This window comes from Canis lupus, chromosome 18, assembly GCF_048164855.1.
Source record: "Canis lupus baileyi chromosome 18, mCanLup2.hap1, whole genome shotgun sequence".
Classification (NCBI taxonomy): domain Eukaryota; kingdom Metazoa; phylum Chordata; class Mammalia; order Carnivora; family Canidae; genus Canis; species Canis lupus.
In genome coordinates this window covers 6,718,498-6,745,439 of record NC_132855.1, presented here as the reverse complement: position 1 = coordinate 6,745,439, position 26,942 = coordinate 6,718,498, and the positions used below count along the sequence as shown (strand labels likewise).

General features: G+C 40.0%; 1 protein-coding gene across 12 annotated transcripts in view; it reads left to right on the top strand.

Annotated features, from left to right (window-relative positions):
• The window catches only part of MDFIC (MyoD family inhibitor domain containing), a 291,638-nt gene that overhangs the window by 243,225 nt on the left and 21,471 nt on the right, over positions 1-26,942 (top strand). For 8 of the 12 annotated variants that reach the window (XM_072783398.1, XM_072783399.1, XM_072783402.1 and 5 more), the window contains one exon: positions 21,445-21,509. The exons of 3 other annotated variants lie outside the window; for them this stretch is intronic. In XM_072783398.1, the coding sequence (XP_072639499.1) occupies positions 21,445-21,509 (65 nt within the window). Of the gene's footprint in view, positions 1-21,444; positions 21,510-26,150; positions 26,346-26,942 lie in introns of all 12 variants that reach the window. One more of the 12 variants, XR_012010594.1, reaches the window with a different exon arrangement.

Genomic DNA, 26,942 nt, shown 5'->3' with positions numbered 1-26,942 from the left:
ATAGTTTGACATTGTGTTTTTTTCTGTACAAATGGTGCTTGTGGTTATTTTTGTGTTGCCCATAAAAGTGACAAGTAGGCATTTTTCTGGCTAAGATGATGGAATTAACTATTTTATTTTGCTTCATTAAGAGAAGGAAGGGCCTCTTTGCTGACCAAGTTTGGAAAAACTGAAAGATATGCACCTCTTGCTTACACAGAGCTAAAGACTGACCCAGCCCCATAACTGAGCCAGCATGTTGGCGACATCTCGTAAGATGAAACTGTGGGTTAGGTACAGCCTGGGTGCAACTAGGAATGTGCACCATCCAATCTCTTCTTAAGCTATGTTGATTCGTCAGTTAACTCATTCTGTGTTCCTCCTTCACTCACATGATCTCATTTTACCCTCCCCAAAGCACTGTAAGTCAGTCGACTCTATGTAATTATCTAATTGGGCCTCAGTTTTCTCATTTATAAAAGACAGGCCAAGTGAACCCACTGACATCAATTGGTATATGGTAGAGATGAGATTGAACCCTAGACGTTCTGGCTCCACCGTCTATGCTCTTAAGCACTGGTATTTTGCCTTATTAAATTTCCCTGAGGTAAAGGTAATTACTGGTCACTCCACCACTGGATGGTGACTGGGTCACCTAGGGGTTAGGCAAGGATCTTCTTATACATGTGCCTTCTAGAAGCCTTTCTTACTAAAACTTTGAAAGGAATTTACACGCTTTTGCCCTGTGCTTGTTTTCCTTTCCTACCAGACTGTAAATTCTTTAGGAGGCTAGACTTACCTGAGTCTGTTTCTCTTCTTTTTTTAAATGGTGGTGCCCAGGACAGTAGCTTCATGGTTTCCCACCAGTTAATAAGTGATAGTGTTTTATTTCACACACCTTTATCCTATTCTTCCTTGAAACTAGCACTAGAAAAGAAAATGTGTACTCAAATTCATTAAAAAAAAAATGTTATTTTAAAAAGTTCCTTTTATGCAATAGAAGAAAAAGAATACCATGTTGGGAAATATTGTACCTTTTATTTAAAGGTTATTAAATAGGTAGATTCTACTTGTTTTGTATAATTAAGTATTTTCATACATTCTTTAATTTTCTGATTGCATCAGCCAGGTGGAGAGTTTTAAGACTAAATGTTTAAGATTCTTGACCTTTGAAATAATTATAGTATAATTTAGTATCATATAATATTCAAATTGCCAAGGGTTTTCATTAGACTCTAAGACACTTTTCTTATCATAGGAATGGTAAATCCTAACACATTTTAGGTGCGCCAGTTACAGCTCTATATTTGTGTAAAGATTGTTTCAACAAAGATGTGTCTAGAACATACTTTGTATGTTTTGGGTTAATGTGCCATCATATATACATCTCCAGCCCCAGAAGCTCCTTGAACATAAATGCTGAAGAAGACAGTCAAGAGCCTTGTGTATATAACAGTACCTAGGATCCATCGCCTTTTAATCACACAGAGGCTGCGTGGCCTAGTAATTAGAGCATAGATGCTGGAAGCTTCCAGTCTGCTTCAGCTCAAATATTAGCTTTATTACTGTCCCATAATGTAATCTTCTGTAGGCTTTATATGCTTCAGTCTCTTAAATATAAAATGGGGATATTATTCATACTTCTTCATAGGATTGTTGTAAAGAGGAATTGAGTTGATATCAGATTCCTTGGAGTTAGAACAGCCATCTGGCTCAGATGAAGTGTTTGATAATGATGATAGTGACAGCAGCGTCACCTGAGGAACTTACCTGGGTTAGGAATGTGAACTGCAATGGAGACTCAACAGAGACTTGAGGGTAGAGAGAGAGAGACATTCAAGGCTGAAAGGGTGTTATGGATTAATGTGTTTTGTTCAGAGAACCATCAACGGTTCACTGTTGTCAAAGCTGAGTTAGGAGCATTGAGACTGGAAATGTGACAAAGGGCAAGTCCACAGCAACCCTGGGATGCCTTGTTCCTCCAAGCTTTAATAATCTTCTCTGAAGGACACCATTTTATATCCAGTGTCTATTTCTTGGACAAAAATTATTTTCTCTCTGTAATGCAGGAATTACTTAAAACCAGATGCCTTCTTACCTGTTCAGTGTGGCTACCTAGTGAGCACCCACGCACAGATTGCTTTTATAATCCTTTTGTACGTTAAAAGTAACTATTGCCATATATGACTTGATGAATTACTTTAGACTTGTTGAGCTGGGATGCTACCAAGCTCTAGAAAGTCTTTGGATAGACCTAAGCCCAGTCGTCCAATTTTACTGGTTTTTCTCTGCTTCCCTTTCTTCGACCTATACTCTTGGCTTCCTACTTGTCTGAGCTTTTTCATCTTTTTAGAGCCGACTTCCTCCCCCTTTTCGGTGTATTTCCCCTTGTATTTGTAGCATAGGAGTTTATACTGGAGAGACAGGGCACAGTAGTGTCATGGGAGGAACGAGGCATGATTGGGAGTCTGAGTGGGGCACACAGCCTTCAGAGGGGATGTAGTACAATTGAGCATGACTGTTTGAAAAGCTCACCGGTTGGGGATCCCTGGGTGGTGAGCAGTTTGGCGCCTGCCTTTGGTTCAGGGTGTGATCCTGGAGTCCCGGGATCAAGTCTCGCATCGGGTTCCCGGCATAAAGCCTGTTTCTCCCTGTGTCTCTGCCCCCTCCCCATGTCTAACATGAATAAATAAATATTAAAAAAAAAAAAAGGAAAGCTCACCGGTGATGAGACACATCCTGCCCTGCCCCCCTTCCTTGATTTCCCCTACCCTCCCTCACTACAAACCTTGACATAATTCCATGTGTTTGAAGGTGTGCCCTTACTGCAGTCGTTAGAAGTCCCTGGACCTGTGGTTAAGTGACACAACTAAATGCCCTTGCTGTTTCTCTCCCCTCAGCCTGGAATGTTCTCATAATTTCCTTTGCCTTTTTGAGCTGTGCATTTTTCAAAATTGCAACTTGGGCATCATCTTCTGGTGCTCAATTTTGAGCTAATTGTCCCTCTTTTGTGTCCCCCTAGCACCTTCCACATTCACAGTGATACTGAACTTTATCTGTCTTCCTGCACTAAAACGTAATTTCACTGAAGGCAAAGAGAGAATACCGTCTTCTTCTAATTTCCAGCAGAGCCTAGAGTCGGGCATGTAATACTGTGTTCAGACAATGTTGAAGCAAGTAAGGAGCATAAACCTGAGAACACAGGTACTTGTTCTTTAGCATTGCATAGACGTGATGGTTGAAACCTCAATGGCTAAAATCCGCAAGGGCAAGAAATGTGGAGCTCTAGGAGTGTAAACATCTGAGGTCAGCACGAGGTGAAAAGAAACTCCAGAGGTAGGACTCGAACTCAGAACTTGGCCTCTCATCCCCATCATTTCCCCATCATTGTGGTCCTCACTCAACAACATGTGCCCAACCCCTAAAACCAGAAAAAAAGGTAAAATTCAAATTGAATTGTTCATTCTCCGTTACATAATATTATAAAATCTTACATTCTTTTTCCCCCATAAAAACGTCAGTTTTGCCTGTAATTATAGAAATACAAGTATTTTAGTGGAAGAATAATAGGATTTTATGATATGACTGTAGTGTTATAATCTGAGCTTCCAGAAACAAACTTTCTGTGGCTTTGGCAAGATCTGTTGCTGCATTCCTCAAAATACTTAATTTGCTTGGATGATGTTTTGTTTTGTGCTGTTTTCTCAGGCACTGTGCCTTCCATTCCATGTCAAAATGATTGTGTGGGAGAAAGGTTTAGAATTCTGCTTTCCGAGGCAGTATTTGCCAGTCCAGTGGAAAACAGGCCATTAGTAAATTTCACTGGTCAACTAACAAACTCAGTGGAACAACAGTAATACAATGAGATGGGTGTGTGAGGGAAAAAGGCATGATCAAAGCTGACGGTGTCAGAGTATAAATCATTCTGCACATATAAATCATTTTTACTCACTTGAGATATTTAATCAGTTTTTTTTTTTTAAACTGAACCAATTATCTATCCAAAGTATTTATAAATGGTAACTGTGTCATTAGGACCAACTGTAAATATTTAAGTACACTTCTTTTAGAGTTTAGGAAAAGAGGTTAACTATATAATTTATGTTCTAGAGTAAATTATTCTCGTACCTATCACTTTGATGAGCACAGAAAAGATTTTATAAGGTTCTGAAATAGATAGAATTTAACATTTGAAGCATTTCAGAACTGCGTCTTTTAAAAGAGTAGACCACTTTGCAGGCCAGGTTAAAGAAGAGAAGGAGCCATCAGCTATGTGTGGATTTTACCTCCTTTACCTTTGGCTTTTGGGTTTTGTAGACAAGATGCTTCCACCACTGCTCTGACAATTAAATTAGCTTAGCATTCACTCAGGAGGTGGGTGGGGAGGAAATAAAACAATAGAGATACAGATAGATTGGCCAGGAAGCTCTGGGGTGTGGGGTGACAGAGCCAAGAGACTATTTAGAAACTCCGCTTTAGAATAATAGGCTAAATGGAAAAATTGAATCAGTCTTAAGACCCTATTAATACACCAGAGTTTTAATTTTTTCTTTCATGATGAAAAGTTTATTTAGGTGGTGCTGTTACTACGTCAAACGGCAAACGGCACTAAGTAGGTACAGCAGCCGCCCTGCTCTAGGATGAAACTTTATTTTCAACCCCATGGTTTGTGTAGATGTGAGCAGTTAGAACCAGAGGTTTGCTTTAGGGTTTCAGGATTAAGTGCTGGGTCCTAGCCCAGGGTTAAATGTGAGTAGAACTCAATAGTAGTCAGCCGTACATCCTAATCAGGATGGTCCTTCATTTTCTCAACTAACTGAATTAGAAAATTAATAGAAATTAGGAAATCATGAATAGCTCAGTGTAGTTTGAGTTGAACTGTAGACCAGTTCGATTTTAAATGATGATATACAGTCCAACAGCATTTGGAAATACACAATTGGAGTTTGGGGGGAGTTTGACCAAGTACATTAGTTTATATTCTCATAGAACATTTGAAACTGAATTTGGATGAGTTCTGTAAGAGATTTAAGAGAAAAGATCAGATGGCTGAAAACTAAGTGACTCAGGGATCACTGGAGGCCAGCCAGCTTGGTGGGCTGGGAATGTGGGTTTAGCTTACGTGCTTGGGAGACAGTCCCATGGAAAGTTCAGACTTTGCACTACAGGTGATGTCAAATAGAGTAAGTCAGAGTGAGGCCAAGACACTGATAAGATAACCCTCGGGAGAGGTCAGAGGCAAAGAGAAGTGGATGATTATCTTGCTGAGAAAAAAAAACTGGAAAGGGTAGTGTCATGGAAAGAATGTTTTAGGAAAAGGACCAGATAATTGACAGGTTCAGCAGGATGAATACTGAAATAATTCTGTTGGATTTCATTGTGGACGTCATTTGGTGACGTAATTTAGAGCCATTTTCATGGAGAAGCCAGGATGATGTGGGTTGTGGAATGTTGAAGAAACATACTGAGAACAATAGTTCTAGAAAGGCTAAAAACCGGGGTGGAAGAGTGGGTCCAGGGAGGTTGTTTGTTTGTTAGGTATTATTTTAAGATGGCTTTGAATGTGTTTACATTTCAATGAAAAGGATCTAGGAGGGAGGAAAAATTTGAATATGTAAAAAGTAAAGGTGTTAACTTCTTCAGGAGCCAGCATATAGGTTCTTTAGAGTTTGACTCTTGAGTTCAATTATACTGAATTATGTAGTTATATATATTTCCCAAAGAGAATTGAGTGACCAGAGAAGCATTTACTGAATTGTTAACCTAGATGACTCTACTGACTAGGTATGAGGAAATGTGACCTCAAGTGATTAAAAAGCCTATCTCAAGCCCCTACTCCTACCCCATTCCAAGAACACTAACTGGCATTGGAATGGAAGGCATTGACCGGGTGGGCAGTTAGGATTCGGAGTTCCCAATTTCTGATTGTTGCATTTTAGACCATAAGTTGATGGAAGTTTATAGCCTCTTATATTTAAGATGGGTAAGGCCCCTGATTGCATTTAAATCATAGCTTAACTATATGCAGTATAAGAAAGGAAATACAGCATCAACAAGTAAAACAGGCAGTTAAAGAATTAGAAGAAAAGTGTAGGAAAAATAAGGAAACCATTACATAAATAGAAGTTAATTTTAAAATGTATTATGTGGCCTACTCTTGACTGAATTACTGTTGCAGGCAAAAGCTTGAAAAGGTTAAGACCTAACCTGGAATAAATTGGCATATTGATTATGATAGTCTTTTAGACAGTGATTCATTTTTGGTTCCTGGGCTTCTTTGAGAATCTGATAAAAGTTGTGATTCTTTTCCTCGAGTTTTTAAGAAAGATAATGGTAATGGAATCCTGTTACCTCTTGTGTGGTACCTACAAGTAAAGACATTGGACAGCTTCAGACATCTTACTTCAAAATTGAAGGTCCTCAGACATTTGAATAGCGAAGGGAGAACAGCTAATGAGAATGCTGAAGAGCCATTGTAAGGATTTTGAACAGATGAAGGACATGATCTAACTTACCATTTGTCAGCAGCACCTGCTTCTGGTGCTGAGAGTTCACTACAACAGGCACGCAAAAGCTGAAGATCAAGGCCTGCTGTGTGCCTCTCGCGGGAATTCAGATGGGAGATGGCTGGGTTAGATCAGGGTGAGGTGGTGGTGGTGAGATGTTGTGACATAGGGATATATTTTGAAGGTAGAGTAAGATTTACTGAATGATGAGATTTCAGTATGAGAGAAAGACAAAAGTCAAGGATGACTCCCAAGTTTTTTGGCCTAAAGTAATAAGTTGTCACTACGGGAAGAACAGTCTTCATTGGTGGAGGAGAAGGATTTTGGTCATAGTCATGGATCTGAGGATAACTTTATAATTCAGAGGAATGGTCTGCAGCCCAGGATATATTTTATGAGTCATCAAGGTATTGAATGCTCGGTGGATGGCATCACCTAGAACTGGGGTTCTCAAATTTAGCACTGGGTATTTGGAGTAAGAGCTTCTGGACATTACCACTCGCTGGGCTTTGCCCCCAGAGATTCTAATTCATTTGGAATGGGGTAGGAGTGGCTAAGGTATCAATATCCTTTCCAAGCCCCCCACAGGATTTCAGTGTGCATACAGAGTTAAGAACCACTGCTCAGGATGCAGGTAAAGGTAAGCATTCTAAAAACTGAGCCCTGGACTACTCCATGTAGAGAGGTCAGAAAAGGAAGACAAACCATTAAAAAAAAAAAAAAGGATGAGTAACTGGTGATGGTGAAGGCACCACTAAAGAGGGACAGCTTGAAAACCAAATGAAGACAGGTGTTTCAAGATAAAGAGAATGACCATGCGTCAAATTCAACTGAGATATCCAAAAGGATAAGTGAGAGGTGACCCTTGACATTGTGGTGACCTTCATACTTTTGGTGTTGTGATGGGGACAAAAGTCTAATTGAAGTTGGTTCTAGAGAGAATGAAAAGAGGAATTGAAGATTGCAAGTCTGGGCTACTCCAGTTCAAGGAATTTTGCTGAAGGGGGGAATGTTTTCAGACATGAGAGATATTGGGTGATTGTTAGTGGTAATGAGCTACTGGAGGTGAGAATAGGATGTCTCAGAAAGAGATGGGAGGAGATATATGCCTTATGCTGTAGTTTACTGATATCCGTATCTATATTGTATCCTTCTCCAGTTATGGACCATGAAAAGAAAGCAGCTATGCCTTGGGGTGATCTTAGAAAGTGCCTCCTACCTCTAAGCACTTTACTACAGCAGGTGCTATACATTTATTGAGCCACGTATCTTACAGATGACCAGTAGGATTTGGCATGGATATTACAGCTTTGGAAACCTTCCATTTTAAGAAAATATTTTATCTTTTGGAACGATGGTAATTAGGATAAAAGTTTCCATTCGTTTTAGAAGGATTTCAAAAAATTATTTCATAGTTACAATAATAGCACTAGACACTGCGTAATACTACAATTCTCAAAGGAGGAAGTTTTTGGGAAAAGATACAGAATGTGCAGGATGTTTTGAATCTTCTGACAAAAACTGGCTGATGACTCATGAGTCTCTTGCTGTTTGTGAAGTATATAAAAGGAAAATAGTATCAAAGTATTGCTCATTGGATATAATTTTTATCTTCAAATATTGGAGGTGACCACTTTCAGCAAAAGTCTCAGACGCTCAGATAAACCGAGATGTTTTGTGTTTCACTTTAACCTAAAATTTACCACTTTAGCTACAGTATTTACATTGAAAAAAAAATTAGGATTTGAGGATTAATGAATGAAAATACTTAAATAAGCTAATAAACTGAAAAAAATACTGATGTGTAATCCATACTAATAATTTATACCCAAAAGTCATGTGGTCTGCCTACTGACCATCTGGAAGAAAGAGAAAATTCAAACCGTTAAGTCTAACTAGGTTATAGTCATGTTCCTTTGACTTCAACTAAAACCGTTTTTGATGATACTCTACCGTGTATTTTTTGTCTTGGTGCCTTCATAAATTTCCCAAGGTTTTTTTTGCCCCATGTTTTATTCTTTTCTTTTAGTTCTTTTCTTTGTGTGCCCCCACCATCATCCCTGTATAATCAAAAGATCTATTGTCTCACTTGCTTAAATACGCCCAAAAATGTTTAAGAATAGAGAATTGTAGTATTGGGGTGAAATTAATTTGGAACAGGTTAAAAAAAGATTCCAAAGGAACAGGAACAAAAGGGTGTCCTTCATCTCCAGGAATAGGTCTGTTTTATCCCTAGAGAAGCTTCTCTCGTTGCAGATCTAGCCTGCAAGCAGAGTTTTGGCTCATTTTGGTTATTACTCCAAAGTATACCTTCTATGTATCTGTCCATCTGCCTATCCTCATCACCACCGCCCCTTTGTCTCATCTTCTCACTTTCTCTCCCTCCTGACTTAGAAGTTTTGCATGATTTCATTGAACAGTTTATTGCAATTTAGAGGAACCCAAATGGCAGTGATTCATCACATTTTCAGTAGTGATGTTTTAATATTATTTTCCGATAGGTTTATTCTTAGCTTGTATGTTTGTGAGTATGGGTACATGGAGATTTTCAGGGCTATATCTTTTAAGCCAAGACCCCAAATTTTTTAAACAATGATTTCTTGTTCAAGGTTGAATTAGACTCTCGTGGTATTGGAGTTGATGTCTTTCAGAATACATAGTTGCTGCACTGTTTGGAGTGAGGCAGGGTTATTTGAGAATGTGATTTTTAAAACTAATTGAAGTAATGTAGAAGAAATGTGTATGATTTCTCTTAGAAATGTTTGCACTAATTTAGTAATGTATAGTGTTCAACTAGTACAATTTTTTGTATAATTCTTAGTTTAGTATAAAATAGGATAGAGGGGAGCTGATGGTAAAAGTTTGGCTTATTTCTGAAAACTTCTTGCATGATAAAATTTTTTCTTATAAAGTTTAAGTTGAATACACTAGGAAGCTTTTTAGAAATATCCACTTACAATTCTCCAGTTGAGGAGTTCTTAGCTTTGGGAGAAAAAAAAATTATTTTCGTTAACTTCTATACTTGAAATCTAGCTTTCCCTCAATTAGAAATGGAAATAATAGATCTCTGACTTTGTCGCTGATATTTTCATATCCTATTACCATTCTTGCAGAAACCCTGAAATACTATTTATGTTAACCACTACTGTAAAATTATGGTAGTTGGTGTGTTAGAAGCACCTATTTTTATTCTATGTCAAGTTTTAACGTTATAACATTTTAACAATTTTGGTTTCCTTTGAAATCATTTTTATTTTACACCTTTAAAAATATTTTGTCCACAGCACACAAAACAACCAATACCAGGCTCTACCCTGCTTTGCTACATCCTCAGCATTCTTTATAACCTTATATTTCCGTGTGCAGTTTTCATAATGCAAAAACACAGATTTTTTTAATAGCTTTCTTTTTTGGCTCCTATGAAATTGAAATAAGCGTAAATTTCCACCTTAAAAACTATGTCACATAGTAAATTCCCAAGTAACCGTTGTTCTCATGTTTACATTTTCATGCGTACTTTTATAAAATTATTTTTTAACCACACCCTAGTCAGCAATATCAGGATACAGAGCCATGGAGAAAATGATTTCTGTGGTTTTGCATGCCACAATTTGGGTAGTCTTTATTTAACTCTCCATAAATAAGTACAGGAAAAAACAGGAAATACATCAAAAGTCAACAACCTGGTGAAAATTTTGTTTGTGGGGTCTCAGGCCAATCTTTTGAAAGGATTTTAATTGATATATAACATACTGTGACCTCAGGCCCTCTTCCCAGCACAGGACCCTGGTAGAAGAGAAAATAGAAAGTGGTGGACATGGTGTCAGGCAGGTAGAGGAGGCAGGCAGTGTAAAATTGAATGAGAAAACAGTTTGCTCAGGGAAATTCATGATATTCCTTCTTTTGAGAGGGAAAATATTCATACAAATAAATAGTTGTCTCCTCAAAAGATTAAGAAATCCAGGAATTGCAGGGAAATATGAAGATAATTGAAAGAAAAGAGCAAAATGGATTGATATACTAGTTTTCCAAAGACATATTAAACCTGCCTAAATCTCTACTCTGAATTCTCTTGGGAAATCAAACTGGAAGAACTGGACCTCTTGGGGAATACTATCCCCATAACATAACATAATTTAAAGTTGACACTAGAAGCTGAAGTTTATTTTTTTTTCTAATAATTATGCTCAGCGAGGGATGCAGAAATTGCATTTTGGAATGACAGAAGAGGAGTTATTTTAGAAAGAACTTTTCAACATCGGTGGTAGATGTCTCCTGGAAAATATGTTCTCTGGGGTGACAGGAGAAGATGAAGTAAAAACCAAAAGTAATCTCCGCCTCAGGCCGTACAAATGAATTTCAGGAAGTCAACAGGTATTGAAAGATCTGCCCTGTGCCCAGGCCTGTGTACCCGAGTCTGTAGGGCAGTCCCATTTTATTTTTAAACCTAGTGCTTTTGATTATTCTGTTACTTTTTAAAAATTATACTTCTACCCAGAAAGGAGTAGGAGCATACTGGCTCTTGAAGCCTGGTTGAACCCATTGTATCTGTCCGGCCATCCATAGAGTGTCTTCTTTCCTGATGCTTGGATCCCTTGATGAGACCCTGTCCTTCTGGCATCCCTGCCTTTCAGAACCACAGTCTGGACTGTCTTTGCAACTCCTCTCTGTGCCACGGGAGCTGAGCACTACTGAGGAAACCTCAACCTCCCTATAAATCACCATCACGACCCATGTGTGGTCTTGGGTCTCAGAATTCCTTAGCAAACCCCTAGTATGTCCGTCATTCATTCAACAAGTCATTATCAAGCTTTTTCTGGGGCAGGCACCCTTTTGGGAACCGGACATGGCAGTGAAGGATGCAGACAAGCAGACCTGCGCTCTCCATTTTGCACCATGGCTCTTCTCTTTTGTCACCACTCTCTTTAAATGAAACTCGCAGAAATTTTCCCTCACTCTCCATAGGGAGAAGACGCTTTCCCTGCACAGATTTCTTAAAAGGATATCTGCATGTGCAGGCTCTACTTCATTTTTCAATTACTCCTCTTCCCACTGCTATTCACTTTCATCCCTATTACATCACTGAAATTTCTCTGGCTCAGCGTAGTATTTGACACAATCTCCTTGAAATCTTTTTCTTTCCTATTTCCATGGCACCTCCCTTCCTTCGAGTTTTTACGCCCTTGGTAAGTCGTCACTTTTCCTCAGTCCTTTTCTCAAGTGTTGTTTGTCCCCTTCTCCTTTGCTCATTACTTTCTCCCTGGACGCCTTAATAATGTTATTCATTATAAGAATTTCAGCTACCTGGGGTGCCCTAGCCTGGACCTCTCTCTCTCTCTCAGGCTCTAGGCCAGTGGCTCCAGCCACCTCTTGAACATTTCCATTTGACAGATTTACCATGTCTTACATTTAAAGTATTATATTATTTTAAGTAGATTCCTTTAAGTAGGAGTAGGTTCCACGCCCAGCTTGGAGCCCAGGATGGGGCCTTGAACTAACAACCCTCAGATGAAGACGAGAGCTGAGGTCAAGAGTCAGATGCTTAACTGACTGAGCCACCCAGGTGCCTCTAAGGCACACTATTTTTCTTCCTATATTTCTTAGTAAGTGGCTCCAGAAACCAGGGAGTCATACCTGACTGGAGTCTTCCCATCAGTGCCTCATCCATGGTCTTATCAACTTCTGTTGATCCGACCACCTCTATTATATTCCTCAAAGTCCCTTTATCAGTCCCCTGACACCATATTGGTACCACTGGTGCTGCTACTGCCTCCTCTTTTCGAAAATGGAAAATTGGAAGCTTTCTCCTTGGTTTTCCCTACCCCAATAATATTGAGCCATTTGCATCTCTAAAACTAGCATGTTCTTGCCTGTGTGCCTTTGAATAACCTCCCGACTACCTGGAACCACCTTTACTTTCTCTTCACCTAACACATGCCATCAGACCATCTGCTCCTGGGGCTTAGCCAACTTGGGATCAACACATATTCAGCATTAATTAACTTTCCATTGTACTTTGAATATTGTGTAAAGCCATGTAATGGCTCTGTTCCATGCCAAGAAAAGACCTTGAGCTAGATTTTCATAGAAACTTAGTGTCTGGAAAGAATTTGGAGATCATTTTCTTCATTATATGCATATAGATACTGAGTGAAATGATTTTGTTGAAGGTCATTTGGCCAGTAAGTGGCAGAGTCAAGACTTAGAAAATAGGTTTTTGTGCCTCCAAGAATGCCATTTCCTTGTTGCTAGAAGCCTCACCAAAACCAAACAGACAGACAACCACCACAGACAGTTGTGGCATTTCTTTGGTATTCACTGGCCCGAATGGCCACAGTAGGTAATGAGCTGTGACTCAGGAAAACCTCAGTTGGGGGTGGCCCAGATGAAGTACAGAGCATCGAGAGGCAGCTAATTAAGAGGATTTTTATTTTTTATCTTCTTTTCTACAATTTAAAATAACAAGGCTACAGGATTTTTATTGGATGAGAAAACAGGTTTGTCAGTATTAGACTACTTGCAAACAACATGTTCATGGATTTTCTTGGCTCCAGAATTGTTTGTACACTAAATTAAGGTGGAGGTATTTATACCTTATAATTTCAATGTCATGCTGTCCTGTTCATCTGAGGCCATAAAAAAAAAAAAAAAAAAAAACCCAAAACCAAATGGTATTAATAGATAACATGGGTGGAGAGGGAGGGATGTGGAAAGAGTAACAATGCCATCATTGATTCACAAATTAATTCCATAAATAACAGGATTTACCTCCTGTGCACTGCTTTGAAATGTGCTTTGGTGTCTCATTTCACTCAGCTTGTTCTTCTTCATCTGCTTGGAATGTCTGTCAGACTGCTGTGCCTCTTTGGTTGGGGCCTGGCTCTTCTATCAGGACTGGGGAGCACATCCTGGGCCTTCTCAATGCAAGGCTATTCTTGCCTGTGGGAGGCCTATCCCCCCTGCTGGAGATGCAGTCCTGCCACCAGTAGTGTGCAGTAACTACCAGGGCCTCTCAGCTCTTTGGATTGCAGAGATGCAAGCGCCTGGAGAATTAGGGTGCCTGATGCCAGCCCTGTGAACACGGACAGCTTCTCTTTTTTATGTGTGTGTTCCACCAAGATCTTGGGTCACAGGTAACCTGGGCAATCCTGTGGGGTTCAGTAATAAGCTAATAATGGATGACTAAGCATCTGATATAGGAGTTCTTGTTCAAGATGTCAATGTACGATTCTGAATTCACCTCCTCTCAGTGACACCCCAAATCTACAGCTACATATGGAACCATTTCTCCTGAAAGAACCTAGAAACTAGCTGTGTGAATCTTTCACATATGGCAAAGAAAAAAACCCACATCCAAAGCACGCAGGAGTGGCTGAGATGCAGTCTTGTTGTAAAGCTCACCTTGGTGCAGTGACACACAATTAGAAGGAAACTCAACACCTGGAGCTTCTCCCTGAAGAGCGAAGGGTTTGAACCCCACCTTTGGCACCCTAACCTTTAAGGCTGCATCTAATAGATGAGCCCCCAAACATCTAGTTTTCAGCCAATGGACTTGCATCCCCAAGACCCAAAAAAGACTGTTAAACTGAGGAAAGGTTAGTAAGGGGCTTGTGCTCTCGGACCCACATGCCCCATGGCCCAGTATAGAGGCAGCTAGAGGTGCCTAGAGCTGAAGATAAGTAAATACTCTTTAAATAAAGTGTCAGTATTAGGGGCAGGCATCTAATTTAACACACATCTAGGGGCCTGGAAGGATAGTCTGAGAACTGACAGGTAACTAACAGGCTGGCAGCTACCATCTTAGGGAGGTTGCTTTCCCTCTGCCTCCCTCCAGCTAAGACACTGCAATCCTCTCCAGAGACCTCAGAATGGGGGCCCTATCTTTGTTGTCTAGAATACCAGATGAGCTTAGAACAGGTGTCTGGTGCCCAAGTCTTGGTGGACAGCAGGGCCTGTGTTCCTGGGTCCCACAGACTAACACAGGAGGGACTGTTCTGGGCCAGCTGCCTAGGGCATTGCACAAATAGCAGAGTGAAACATCCCCCTAGTGTTTCTGTGAGAGAGGCCTATTTGCTTAACATGAGCTTTGACTTTGGGCAGGCTTCAGATGGGGCATATATCTAGGAGCCTAACAATAAGCATTCCAGAGCCACGGACCTATGGATGCTTTCTTTAAGCTCTCCTCCTACCTTGCTCTGGATTACTTGCATCTTCCTAAAGGAACTTGTATATCCATCTGCTGCCCTAATTTTTTAACTGTCACCCAGTAGACACCTCTAGATTGCCTAAGCCTTGGAAGCCAGTGGGATTCATACTTGTAGTTCCTACAAGACTATGCAAGTATTTTTGCATACTTTAAAAGCTATCGCTGCAGGGGCTGAGGGGTCAGGCGGGGTCTGTCTTCCAAACAGTTTGAATCTAGGTGCTGACTGAGATCCTTTCCTTGTAGAAGAACATTGATAAGTTTTAGCACGCTCTCAACCACTGGGAGCCACTAAAAATAAAGTAGGCTATTGGACAATCACAAAGGTTTGAGATACAACCAAGAGCTAGGATAGGGTTGAATGGTAAGATTCATCTGCTACATAAAGCCACTGTGCTTCTTCACAATGGGCAAGGTGGCTGTTTTATCTAATGCACAGAAGCCAACAGAGAAAGTCAAGAAGAATGAATAAAGAGAGGACTAGGTTTTAAAAGAACAAGACAAAGCCTAAGAAAAAGTTCTTAATTAAGTGGAGGTAAGCAGTTTATCTAACAATGAGTTCAAAATAATGATTTTAAATATGTTCATCAAACTTGAGAGGAGTGAACACAGTGAGAACTTAAAGAGATGGAAATGTAAGAAATTACCCAATGGAAGTCACAGAGCAAAAAAAAAATAATAATAGAAGGATTCAACAGCAGACTATATGAAGCAGAAGAAAGGATCAGTGAACTCAAAACAGCAGTGGAACTTACCTCATCAGAGCAGCAGAAAGAAAAAAAGAATGGAGAAGTTAAGATAGCTTAAGGGAGTTATGTGACAACATCAAGTGGGCCAGCATTCACATTGAAGGGATCAGAGAGAGAAGGGGCAGAAAAGTTATTTGAGAAAGTAATGGCTGAGCATTTTCCCAACCTGCTGAAGAAAACAGACATCCAGATATAGAGGGCTGAGAGATTTCCAAATATGATGAACCCAAGTCATACCAAGATACATTATAATTAATATGTCAAAAGTTAAACAGAAGGAGAGAATCTTAAAAGCAGCAAGAGAAAAAACAACATATATACAAGGGAACCCCTAGAGAGTATCCTCAGATTTTTTCAGTAGAACCTGTGGGACAGAAGGGAGTGGCATGATAAATTTCAAGTGCTGAAAGAAAAAAATGCACAACTAAGTTCTGGATTTCAGGAGAGAGAAAGCATTTTCCAGAAAGAAAAGAGTTAAGCCCACTGAACAGTAATGTTTAAGCTGAGGGGAAAGGGCACTAGTTAGTATAGGAACACATATGAAAGTATAGTAAAATTCAGGATAATGTTGTAAACGTGGATTAATCACTTACAAGGGTAGTATGAAAGTTAAAAGAAAAAAGTAATAAAAATAAAACTACAATAAGTACTTAAGATAAAAAGAGGGAGAAAGTAAAAACGTAGAGCTTTAGAATGCATTAAAATGAGTTATAAACTTAAGATAGACTGTTAGAAGTGTCATTGTATTTAAACCTGTTAATAACTACAAAGCAAAAACCTATAGAAGATACACAAAATATGAAAAAGAGAAATCAATCTTAGCATACCACATTCATACAGGAAAATCATAGGTTACAAAGGAAGAGAGCAGTGAAAGGAAGAAACAGAAGAACTACAAAACAGGGGGAAAATACAAATTGCAGTAAGTACATTACTTAAATGTAAATGGACTAAATCCTTTCCTTAAAAGTGTTGGATGAAAACACAAGACTCATCTATGTGTTACTTACAATAGACCCATTTCAGATGTATAGTCACACAGACTGAAAATGAAGGGATGTTTAATAAAAGATCTTCCATGGAAATTGAAACCAGAAGAAAGAGTAGCTATATTTAGATCAGACAAAATAGACTTTAAAATAAGGACTGTAAGGGAAGCCTGGGTGGCTCAGTGATTGTCTGCCTTTGGCTCAGATTGTGTTCCTGGGATCGAGTCCCACATCAGGCTCCCTGCAGGGAGTCTGCTTCTCTCTCTGCCTGTATCTCTGCATCTCTCTCTCTCTCTGTGTCTCATGAATAATTAACATCAATGAATGAGTGAATGAGTTACTATAAAAAGAGACAAGATAATCATATACTGACAAAAGGGGTCAATCCAACAAAAGGATATAAGATTTTAAATATTTAACTACCCACGGAGGAACACCTAAATATGTAAAGGAAATACTTACAGACCCAAAAGGAAAAACAGTAATATAATAATAGTAGAGGATTTTAATACCCCACTTTCATCAATAGATCATCCAGATAGAAAATCAATAGGGAAACATTGTCCTTAAGCAGCTCATTAGACCAGATGGACTTAACAGATACACACAGAACATTATACCCAAAAGTAACAATACACATTCTTTACATGGAATGAGTATGTTAGGCCACAGAGTAAGTCTAAATCAATTCAAGAAGATTGAAATCCTATTAAGCATCTTTTCCAGCCACGGTGGTATGAAATTAGAAATCAGTTACAAGAAAAATGGAAAATTAACAATTATGTGGAAATTAAACAGTCTGCTGAACAACCAGTGGGTCAAAGGACAAATCAAAAAATGCCCTGAGACCATGAAATAGAACTACAACATAACAAAAATAATGGATGCAGCAAAAGCAGATCTACAAGGGAAGTTCATAACGATAAATGCCTACCTCAAGAAACAAGAAAAATCCCAACCTAAATTTATACCTCAAGCCATTAGAAAAACAAATGAAGACCAAAGTTGGTAGAAGGAAGAAGCAGCAAAGATTATGGGGAAGTAAATGAAATAGAGGCCTAAAAGGTAATAGAAATGATCAATGAAACCAAGAGCTGGTTCTTTGAAAAGAGATGCAAAATTGGTGAACCTTTAAATTCACCAAAAAAAAAAAAAAAAAGACTCAGAATCATAGATGGAAGAGGAGACATTACAAATGTTCTCACAGAAATAAGAAAGATTTTAAGAGAGTACTATGAGCAATTATATTCCAACCAGTTATTCAGCCTAGAAGAGTAGATGATTCCCAGAAACACAAACCTACCAAGAGTGAATCATAATAAAATAGAAATTATGAACAGACTGATTACTAATAAGAATATTGAATCAGTAATCAAAATTCCCCCAAAAAACAAGTCAGGACCAGATGGCTTCACTGATCAATTTTACCAAACATTCAAAGTAAGACTAAGCCTTCTCAAACTCTTCCAGAAACAGAGAAGAGGAGGAAATACTTCCAGACTAATTTTATAAGACTAGCAATACCCTGATACAAAAAGACACCACGATGCTGCAAGAGAAGAAAAAAAAATTACAAGCCAGAATCCTTGATGAACATGCATGCAAATATCCGCAACAAAATATTAGCAACCCAAATTCAACAATACATTTAAAAGATCATACGTTATGATCAGATAGGATTTATTCCAGGGATGCAAAAATGGTTCAATATCTACAAATCAGTGTATATACCATGTTAATAAAATGAAAGATAAAAATTATATGATAATAGATGCAGAAAAAAACAAAATTCAACATATGAATGTATGATTAAAAGTCTCCATAAATATGTACAAAAGGAATGTATCTCAATGTAACAAAAGCCGTATATGACCAACCCACAGCTAACATAATCAACGGTGAAAAGCTTGAAAGCTTTTCCTCTACGATCATGAGTGAGACAAGGATGCCCACACTTACCACTGTTACTCCACATAGTATTAGAAATTCTGACCAGAGCAATTAGGCAAGAAAAAGAAATCGAAGACATACACATTGGAGAGGAAGAAGTCAAACTATTACATGATACGTATAGAAAACCCTAAAGACTCCTACAAAAAAAAAACCTCTTAGACCTAATCAATCAATTCAGTGAAGTTGCAGGATCCAAAATCAGTATGAAAAATCTGTGGCATTTCTATAGACTAATAGAATACCAGAAAGAGAAATTAAGAAAACAGGCTCATTTACATTTGCATCGAAGAGTAAAATACCCAGGAATAAATTTAACCCAGGAGGTAAAAGTCGTGTTCCCTGAAAACTACCAGACATTCGTGAAAGAAACTAAAGATGACATAAATATGTATGAAAATATCCTGCACTCATGCACTGGCAGGATATTGTAAGAATGTCCATGCTACCCCGAACAACCTACAGGTTCAGAGAAATCCCTATCACAATGGCAGAGGCATTAGAGAAACAGAACAAACAGTCCTAAAGTTTGTTTGGAATTACAAAAGACCCTGAATAGCCAACTCAGTCTTCAGAAAGAATGACAAAGCCGAAAGCCTCACACTGTCTCATTTTATCTATATTATAAAGCGGTAGTAATCAAAGCATGGTGATACTGGTATAAAAACAAAAACACAGATCAGTGGAACAGAATAGAGGCCCCGGATATAAACCCATGCATATATGGTCAGTTAATTTTTGACAGTGAGCCAAGAATATGCAATGAGTAAAAGTCTCTTTAGTAAATGGTGCCGGGAAAACTAGACAGCCACATGCAGAAGAAGGGACCTGGACCACTATTTTCTACCATTCACAAAAGTTAACTCAGAATAGACTGAAGTCTGTAAGACCTGAAACCATTAAACCCCCAGAAGAAAATACAGGCAGTAGTAAGCTATTCCTTGACTTGTAATTGGGTGGTGATTTTTTTAGACTTGATACCAAAAGCAAACCTAGAATAAACAAGGGTGACCATGTCAAGCTAAAAGGCTTCTGCAGAATGCCTGGGTGGCTCAGTGGTTGAGCGTCTGCCTTCAGCTCAGGGTGTGGTCCTGGAGTCCCGGGATCGAGTTCCGCATCGGGCTCCCCACAGGGAGCCTGCTTCTCTCTCTACCTGTGCCTCTCATACATAAATAAATTTTAGACAAATAATAAAATTTTAAAAATAAAAAATAAATAAAAGGCTTCTGCACAGCAGAGGGATCCATCAAGAAAGCAAAATCACAAGCTATGGAATGGGAGAAGATATTTGTAAAACCTAATAGGGGGTTAATATCCAAAATGTAGAGAGAATTCATACAACTCAATAGCAAAATATAAGAAATAATCTAATTTAAAATGGGCAGATCTCAATATATATTTTTCCGAAGATGATATACAGATGGCCAACATGTCCATGAAAAGGTGCTCAGGATCACTAATCATCAAATCGTCAGGGAGATGCAAATCAACACCCCAATGAAATACCACCTCACACTTGTCAGATTGGCTAATAACAAGACACGAAATAACAAGTGCTGTTGAGGTTGTGGAGAAAAGAGATCCCTTGCACACTGTTGGTGGGAATGTAAATTAGTTTAGCTACTATTGAAAACAGTATGGAGGTTGCTCAAAAATTAAAAATGAAACTGCTATATGACTCAGTAATTCTAGCTCTGGCTATTTATCCAAAAGAAATGAAAAAACATTCAAAAAGACATATCCACTCCCATGTTCACTGGAGCATTATTTATAATAATTTATAATACTCCAAATTTATAATACTCCAAGATATGGAAACTTTTTTTTTTAAAGATTTATTTATTTATTTATTTATGATAGTCACAGAGAGAGAGATAGAGAGGCAGAGACACAGGCAGAGGGAGAAGCGGGCTCCATGCCGGGAGCCCGACGTGGGACTCGATCCCGGGACTCCAGGATCGTGCCCTGGGCCAAAGGCAGGCGCCAAACTGCTGAGCAACCCAGGGATCCCCAAGATATGGAAACTCTTAATGGATGATTGAATATAAATGGATTGATCAATATGTATGTAAATTACATAATATATAATATGTATATATATTTTTATATATAGGTGTATATATATTTGTGTGTGTATATACACAATTGAACATTATTCAGCCATTAAAAAAAAAGAGGGACATCTTGCCTTTGGAACATGATGGACCTTGAGGACATTATGCTAAATGTAGAAGTCAGAGAAAGACAAATACCCTAGAATCACACTTATATGTGGCATCTAAAAACCAAAAAAATATGAGCTCAGAGGTATAAAGTATAAAGAACAGATTAGGTAGGTGGTGGCCTGAGATGGTGAGGGTTTGGGGGTGGGGGTGGGTAATATGGATGAAGGAGTCCAAAAGCAATAAACATCCAGTTACAAAATAAATAAGTCATGGGGATGTAGTGTACAGCATGGTGATTACATATTTGAAAGTGGCTAAGAATAGATCTTAGATGTTCTCCAAAGGGGGGGGGGGGGGGTTTACTATCTGATCTGTCATCAGATAGTAAACCAGACATATTGCAGTGATCATTTCAGTGTGAATATGTTGAGTCATGTACACCTGAAACTGTTACATGTTAATTATATCTCCATAAACAAATTCATAAAAAGCATCTGATATGGCAAAGGTGTCATTTTACCATCACCATCATCACCACCACAACCTTTTGCAGTGTCACCCCAGTGGACACTATTTGGCTTAAAGAAAAAAAAAGCTGATTCTTTTTTTTTTTTTTTTTTAAAGCGGATTCTTAATGTACTTTTGCACAGTATTTAGACAAGCACAGTTGTGAAAATGGGAAAAAAATATTAAAGTTTTGGGAGAGATTTCTTAGATCGTTTTTGTACAATTTTAAGAACGTAAATCCTAGTGTTAATAAAAGAATATATTTTTTCCTAGCCACAGATGGCATTGTGACCAATTTCAGCAGACTGTTAGACATAGTCTCTCTGGGAAAATGCTTCTAAGATCTAAAGTGGATTTTGTTATCCTAGAAGTTAATTTTTTTTTTTTTTTATTAAGTAAACTTTAGGATTAGAGATATTCCAACTGGCCCATTGAATAAAGTCAGCAGTGAATCAGTTCAGGTAAAGTATAGCCGTTCTCTGCTTATGCCTTCTAGCTTCCTGAGAAACAAATGGATGTAATTTAAATATGGAAAAGATTATTATTTTAAGTCTTCTGCTGCAGCCAAACACAAGATTTACTAATTCTTTCTGGACAGATTTCTGCCTGCTTCACTCTTCTGCAGGTTGTCTCTTAGCGTTGCCATTTTGGGTCCCTCCAAGTGTTTCAACTGTAAAGTGAGCCTTTTATAAACTTCCTTTGCTTAAAATGGAGCAGCCCAATTTTGGGGTCATGAGCAGCGTGAAAGAAGTATTGGTAGGGGGACACCCGGGTGGCTCAGCAGTGGAGCCTCTGCCTTTGGCTCAGGGCGTGATCCCAGAGTCCCAGGATCAAGTCCCACATCGGGCTCCCCGCAGGGAGCCTACTCCTCCCTCTACCTGTGTGTCTGCCTCTCTTTCTGTGTGTCTCTCATGAATAAATAAAATTAAAAATTATATATATTTGTAGGTAAAGAGGCGTGGCCTCCCTAGAATAAATCATCTTCCATTATCTTCGTTACTATCACAGTCATATTTAATAAGTACTCCCACACGAAATCCCTCCGTGAGCACTTAATGGGCGTTGTCCCTTTCAGTCCTCACCGTGCCCCTCTGAGGACAGTCCTGTCAGTACCAGCTACCAATTTGTTATCTTAATACAGTAGAGAGATTTGGTAAATTAATGTAAAATGTTATTGCGCCCCCCTTTGTTGTTTTCCTCTACCCTGCTGTTGGCTCACACGCTAGTACACACGTGAGCGTCTAAAGTGAGCCCCTCTACCAGCTGAGCCTTTACTCCGAGTTCTTTGTACGGCTCCTGAGGACCAAGGGAAGGTGCTGCGGTGCACAGGCCTCGCTCCCGGCCTCCGCGGCTCCGCGACTCCGCGCTAGACCCAAGTCGTGAGTAACCGTCCCTGGATCCACCTCCCCGTGCGGAGTATGCAGCGAATCAGCCGTGGGGCGGGCAGCGGGGGAGGGGACACCAGCGAACACCGTGCGCCGCCCGCCACGGCCCTTTAGACGGCCAGCGCGCCTGCCCTGGGTGCGGGGATGGGCCCAGAAGGTGGACACTCCGGGAGCCCCCTGTGGGGCGTGGGACGGCAGTCTTCGTCTTCTCCCAGGGTCCCCTCGGGTTGCTGGGGGGAAGCCAGTAGCGAAGATAATTGTGCGGTTCTCCTGCGCGTGCTCTTCTTCGTAGTCAAGTGGAAAATACGGCTCTTCTCTTCCTTTCACCTCCTGACCTCGCTTTCTTCCCTACTAGGAAAATGTTGGCCGTGTTCTGGCTACGATGCACGGCCTCCCGGGGACAGCAGCGCTCCAGAGGGTTCTGTGGAGGAGGGCCGCTGGGGCCGCGCGTGCAGGCGAGCTGCCGTGTCCCTGAGTCTCCTGCCCCTGCGAACACCTGCGGAGCAGAGCTCCCTGGAGGGGTCTGTGTCTCAGCCGTCCCAGCTGCCTCGGCACCGAGGCCAGACACTTCGCTGTGCTGGCGGCGATTCAGGCTTCCTAAAACCCACTTGCAGCCTGCCTTTGTGATTTGGCGTCGAGAAAGCACAGTGGCCGCGCAGGCGCTCTGGGAAGAAGGCAGCCGCCGTGCAGCCGCCCCGCCGCACCCCCACGGGCAGACGGGAGCCTGTGGCTTCTCTGTAGCTTCGGCTTAAAGTCAGGTTCGATCTCCGGGCAATTGCCTAAATTACTCATTACACATAATTGGCTGCTCGTGTTTTTATCTGCAAGTGCTTTTTGGCGCGCTGTCGGCCTGTTCAGAAGACAACAAACCTCTTCCACTCGGTGCCCAGGTTACTTGTTGGCGGCCCCGATTAAGAAAGGAGTTTCAAGCGTTTCAGGCCTAGGAAACGGAATTAGAGATCAGAGGAGATAAAACACATACACATCTGTGCGCGCGCACACACACACACACACACACACACACGGTCTGGGGGTTCTTCTCAGAATTCGCTGCTCCGCGCTTCCTGGTACTCTGCTGCGTGGGGTCTGTGTTCCAAGAAACTCAGAGCACCTGTCATATCACAACTTAAAAAAAAAAAAGCAAGCTGAAGAACTGTAAGAGACTCCTTCAGATTAGAGCTGGGTTCACCATGCAAATGGTTTTCTGATGGCTTAGTCAGGGTTCTGTTCACTGACTTCTCCCCTTGTATTTTCTTAGCATTTGGGGCCACACCGGATTAGGTCAGTTTGGGATTGTTTCATTAGGACCTGAGTGTGTTCTTACCAGAATGATCTCGGGGTCTCCTTTCCGACAGAACCACGCCCCCTGAACCAGTCACAGCCGACTCCACCAGTCATCCAGGGTGCTGGTGGTGCAGGTGTCAGGTGTCCCCTCACGGCAGGGGGCGGCTGGCTGCTTGCGGTAGACCAGCTGCCCGGGCCTAACAGCGATGACCTGGCCTAGGACTCTGAACATTCTGTTTGGGTTTGCTGTCGTCAGTCACTCGTAACAGTTTTGGTTTCTTTTCATGAAACGTTGTGCTCAGGCTTTCTGGGAAGGTACTTGGCTGCTATATGTCCCTTTGTTTCCCTCAATTTACAGTAGCTGTCAGTGCCCTCTGGGTAATACGCTGAATTGCGCAATCCTTGCTTGGCCCAGTTTGGACAGGCATCCTTCCCAGAACCTAGTTGGCTTCTCAGAGGTTAAATACTCTTGGCCCAAACTGCAAATATGACTGAATAAAACTGTAAAAATGGGGAAAAAAAAACCCTCAAGTACAGGGGGAAAAAGAATTATCTCTGACTGCGAGCTACATCGATGCCGAGGACTCCTCTTCTTTAGCCTTCTTAGTTTGCTAATACCTATAATCCTCTCTTTGCTTCAAATAAAACCAACATCGTAACGCTGTTTATGATTGTTAATTCCCCTGGAGGTGGTGGGGGTGACAGTGGTAGCAGCTGTCCGCTCTCCTGCCTTACTTTCCTCTTTTCACCACCCCAGGTCACAGTTGGATCAAACTGCTCTTTCCAGAACACAACCAAAAAGAAAAACAAGTTGATTTGGTAGAATTTAGGGATCTTTTTGTTGTTGTCACTGCCCAGGTAGTCCTTATTTAAGAAGTACAGATAATGACCCTGTCTGTGGTCGAGGTCTCTGTAGATGCACCTCGTTTAATATCACTGTAATCTCTCAAATGCATTTTGGTTTGTGGTTTTTAGGTGCCACAAATAGATTGGTTTTTCAGAGTAGTGGTTTTCTAGTAAATTATGTAGAACCTGTGTTTTAAGAGGATGTCTTTTTTTTTTTTTTTTTTTTGGTAAGTTTTAGTATTTACATAAAGACCTTACTCTTTTGAGACCTGTGTCATTACCATGTCAGAATTTACTGCTTTTATTCATAGATTTGTGGACCTTAATTTTCATGTTTTAAATTTACAGATTTGTTTCTTTTGAGACACCACCTCTCTTGGCTGCCTACCACCTTCTGTCTATTTCCACAATGTAACTGGCAGTTTATCAGTTCTCCACTCAAACTTTGCTCTTACTTGTTGAGGGTTATTTAACCTTTACTGTCAACCCTTTATTAAAAGTGAAATTCAGAATCATCTTTAGAAGAGAAGGGAATACGAGTCAAGGCTAAAAGATCAAAACAAATCAGAAAGTTTTGGATTTATAGCTGATCATTCTCCCAAGGAAGATGAACCGAGGGCTCCACCCCCACAGTCAGCGCCGCACGCCAGGTTAGAGCATGGCCAATCCAGGTGAATGGCACGGGTTCTCAGTCTGACTCTGCTACTGGCCTCTACCACTTTGGGCACATTTTCTAAAACTTCTCTAAGTCTATATTGGTAGAAACAAGGATAAATACCAGTACTGCTTCTTGAGATTATTAGAATTAAGTGAATTGATACTTGGAAAGAGCCGTAAACAGAGTTTAGTACAAAGCATGTATCTAAAATAGTGTTTAAAAAAATGAAAGCAATGAAAACATATTCTCCATTCTGAAAACAGGCAATAAATAATTTTACTTCATTAACACTAGGCTTTCCATTCTATGAAAAAACCAACCACGCATACCTATTAGTTACAGAAATCACAGTTTTGTTAAAGAAGATAGGCTAAAAGGGAGTGTTTGATCTACTGACAGCGAACGTGTCTTTCTCATTTTGTTTACTAAAAATAGATTTAATGGACTTAATCTGTGACTCTTGTTGGCTCAAAGTAGGAGTTTGGACGGACTACTCTGGACGTATGGCTGCTCATTTCTGTATGACAACTGTCATTGTTTAAAATCTGGAAGAGATTTTAATTCTCCAGTGAATAGATAGGTCCTCTGAGGGGCAATGAGCTATTTAGTCTGGAACGTCACTCCCGTCCCCCTTTCTCCTGAGGGCTGTTGACTTCTTAACTAAAATCACAGTTCAGTCTGTCCCCTCCTGATTCTTTGTTTCTTCTTCCTTTCTGTGTATAAGCATGGCTGGGCTCCCTTCTTTTGAATCAGACATTAAAACTTTGTATTTCTTTCTGCTACCAAATCTTGTTAATGCCTCCTCAGCCATGTAATCAATCCCGAACCTCTAGCTAACTACAAGATTTGATTTAGATTTCTCTTTATTACTTTAAGCTCTCAGGGTCTAAAAATTAACTCATCTGTCTCTTATTTTATTTTAACCTAAGAAAAGCCACATACTGAGAACAGAGTCATTTTTGAGAAAGGACTGGTATCTTGAATAGATGAAGAACTTCTACAAATCAGTAAGAAAAAAAAAAGCACAACTTAATTAGAAAAATGAGAGGGAAACATGAATGCCCTGAACACCTGTTTCAAAGAAGAAGAAACATGAAAAGACATCTAAACTTACTAGTGAGGAGGTAAATGCAAAGTAAAACCACCATAAGATGCCCCTTTCACACTCACCTAAGTGGCATATATGAAGTAGGACAGTCTCCATGATTGAGGAGGATGTGGATATTGAGCATTCTCAAACTTGGTTGGGGGGGAGTAAATTTTGGAGCAAGTGCTTTGGAAACAAGTTTGCATATCTTTGTGAGCTTCCAGTTCTGCTAGTGACATAGCATGTGTGCTCTAGGACAGTGGCACAAAATTGTTCTAGACAGTACTGTTTGGGATAGCAAAACACCGGAAATGACAGATACATTCACAAATAGTGTGGATAAATAAATTATGGCATAGTTAATCAATTGAGATACGCTACACCTGGAAAATAAGTGAACAACAGCGACATGAATCACTGAAGGGAAATAAACAGTGTTGAGCAAAAAAATGCTACTCACAGGAATTCATAAAGTACCCTTTGACCTTTCTGATAGGTTACGGAGGGATGTTTCCACATTCACTGTTGTGAAAAGTATAGTGAAAAAAGCCAGGGAAAGGTTCAGTCAAAATCCAAGACATTGATGACCTCTTGATGAGGAAACTCTATGTAGGAAGGGACCAGAGGAGGCTTC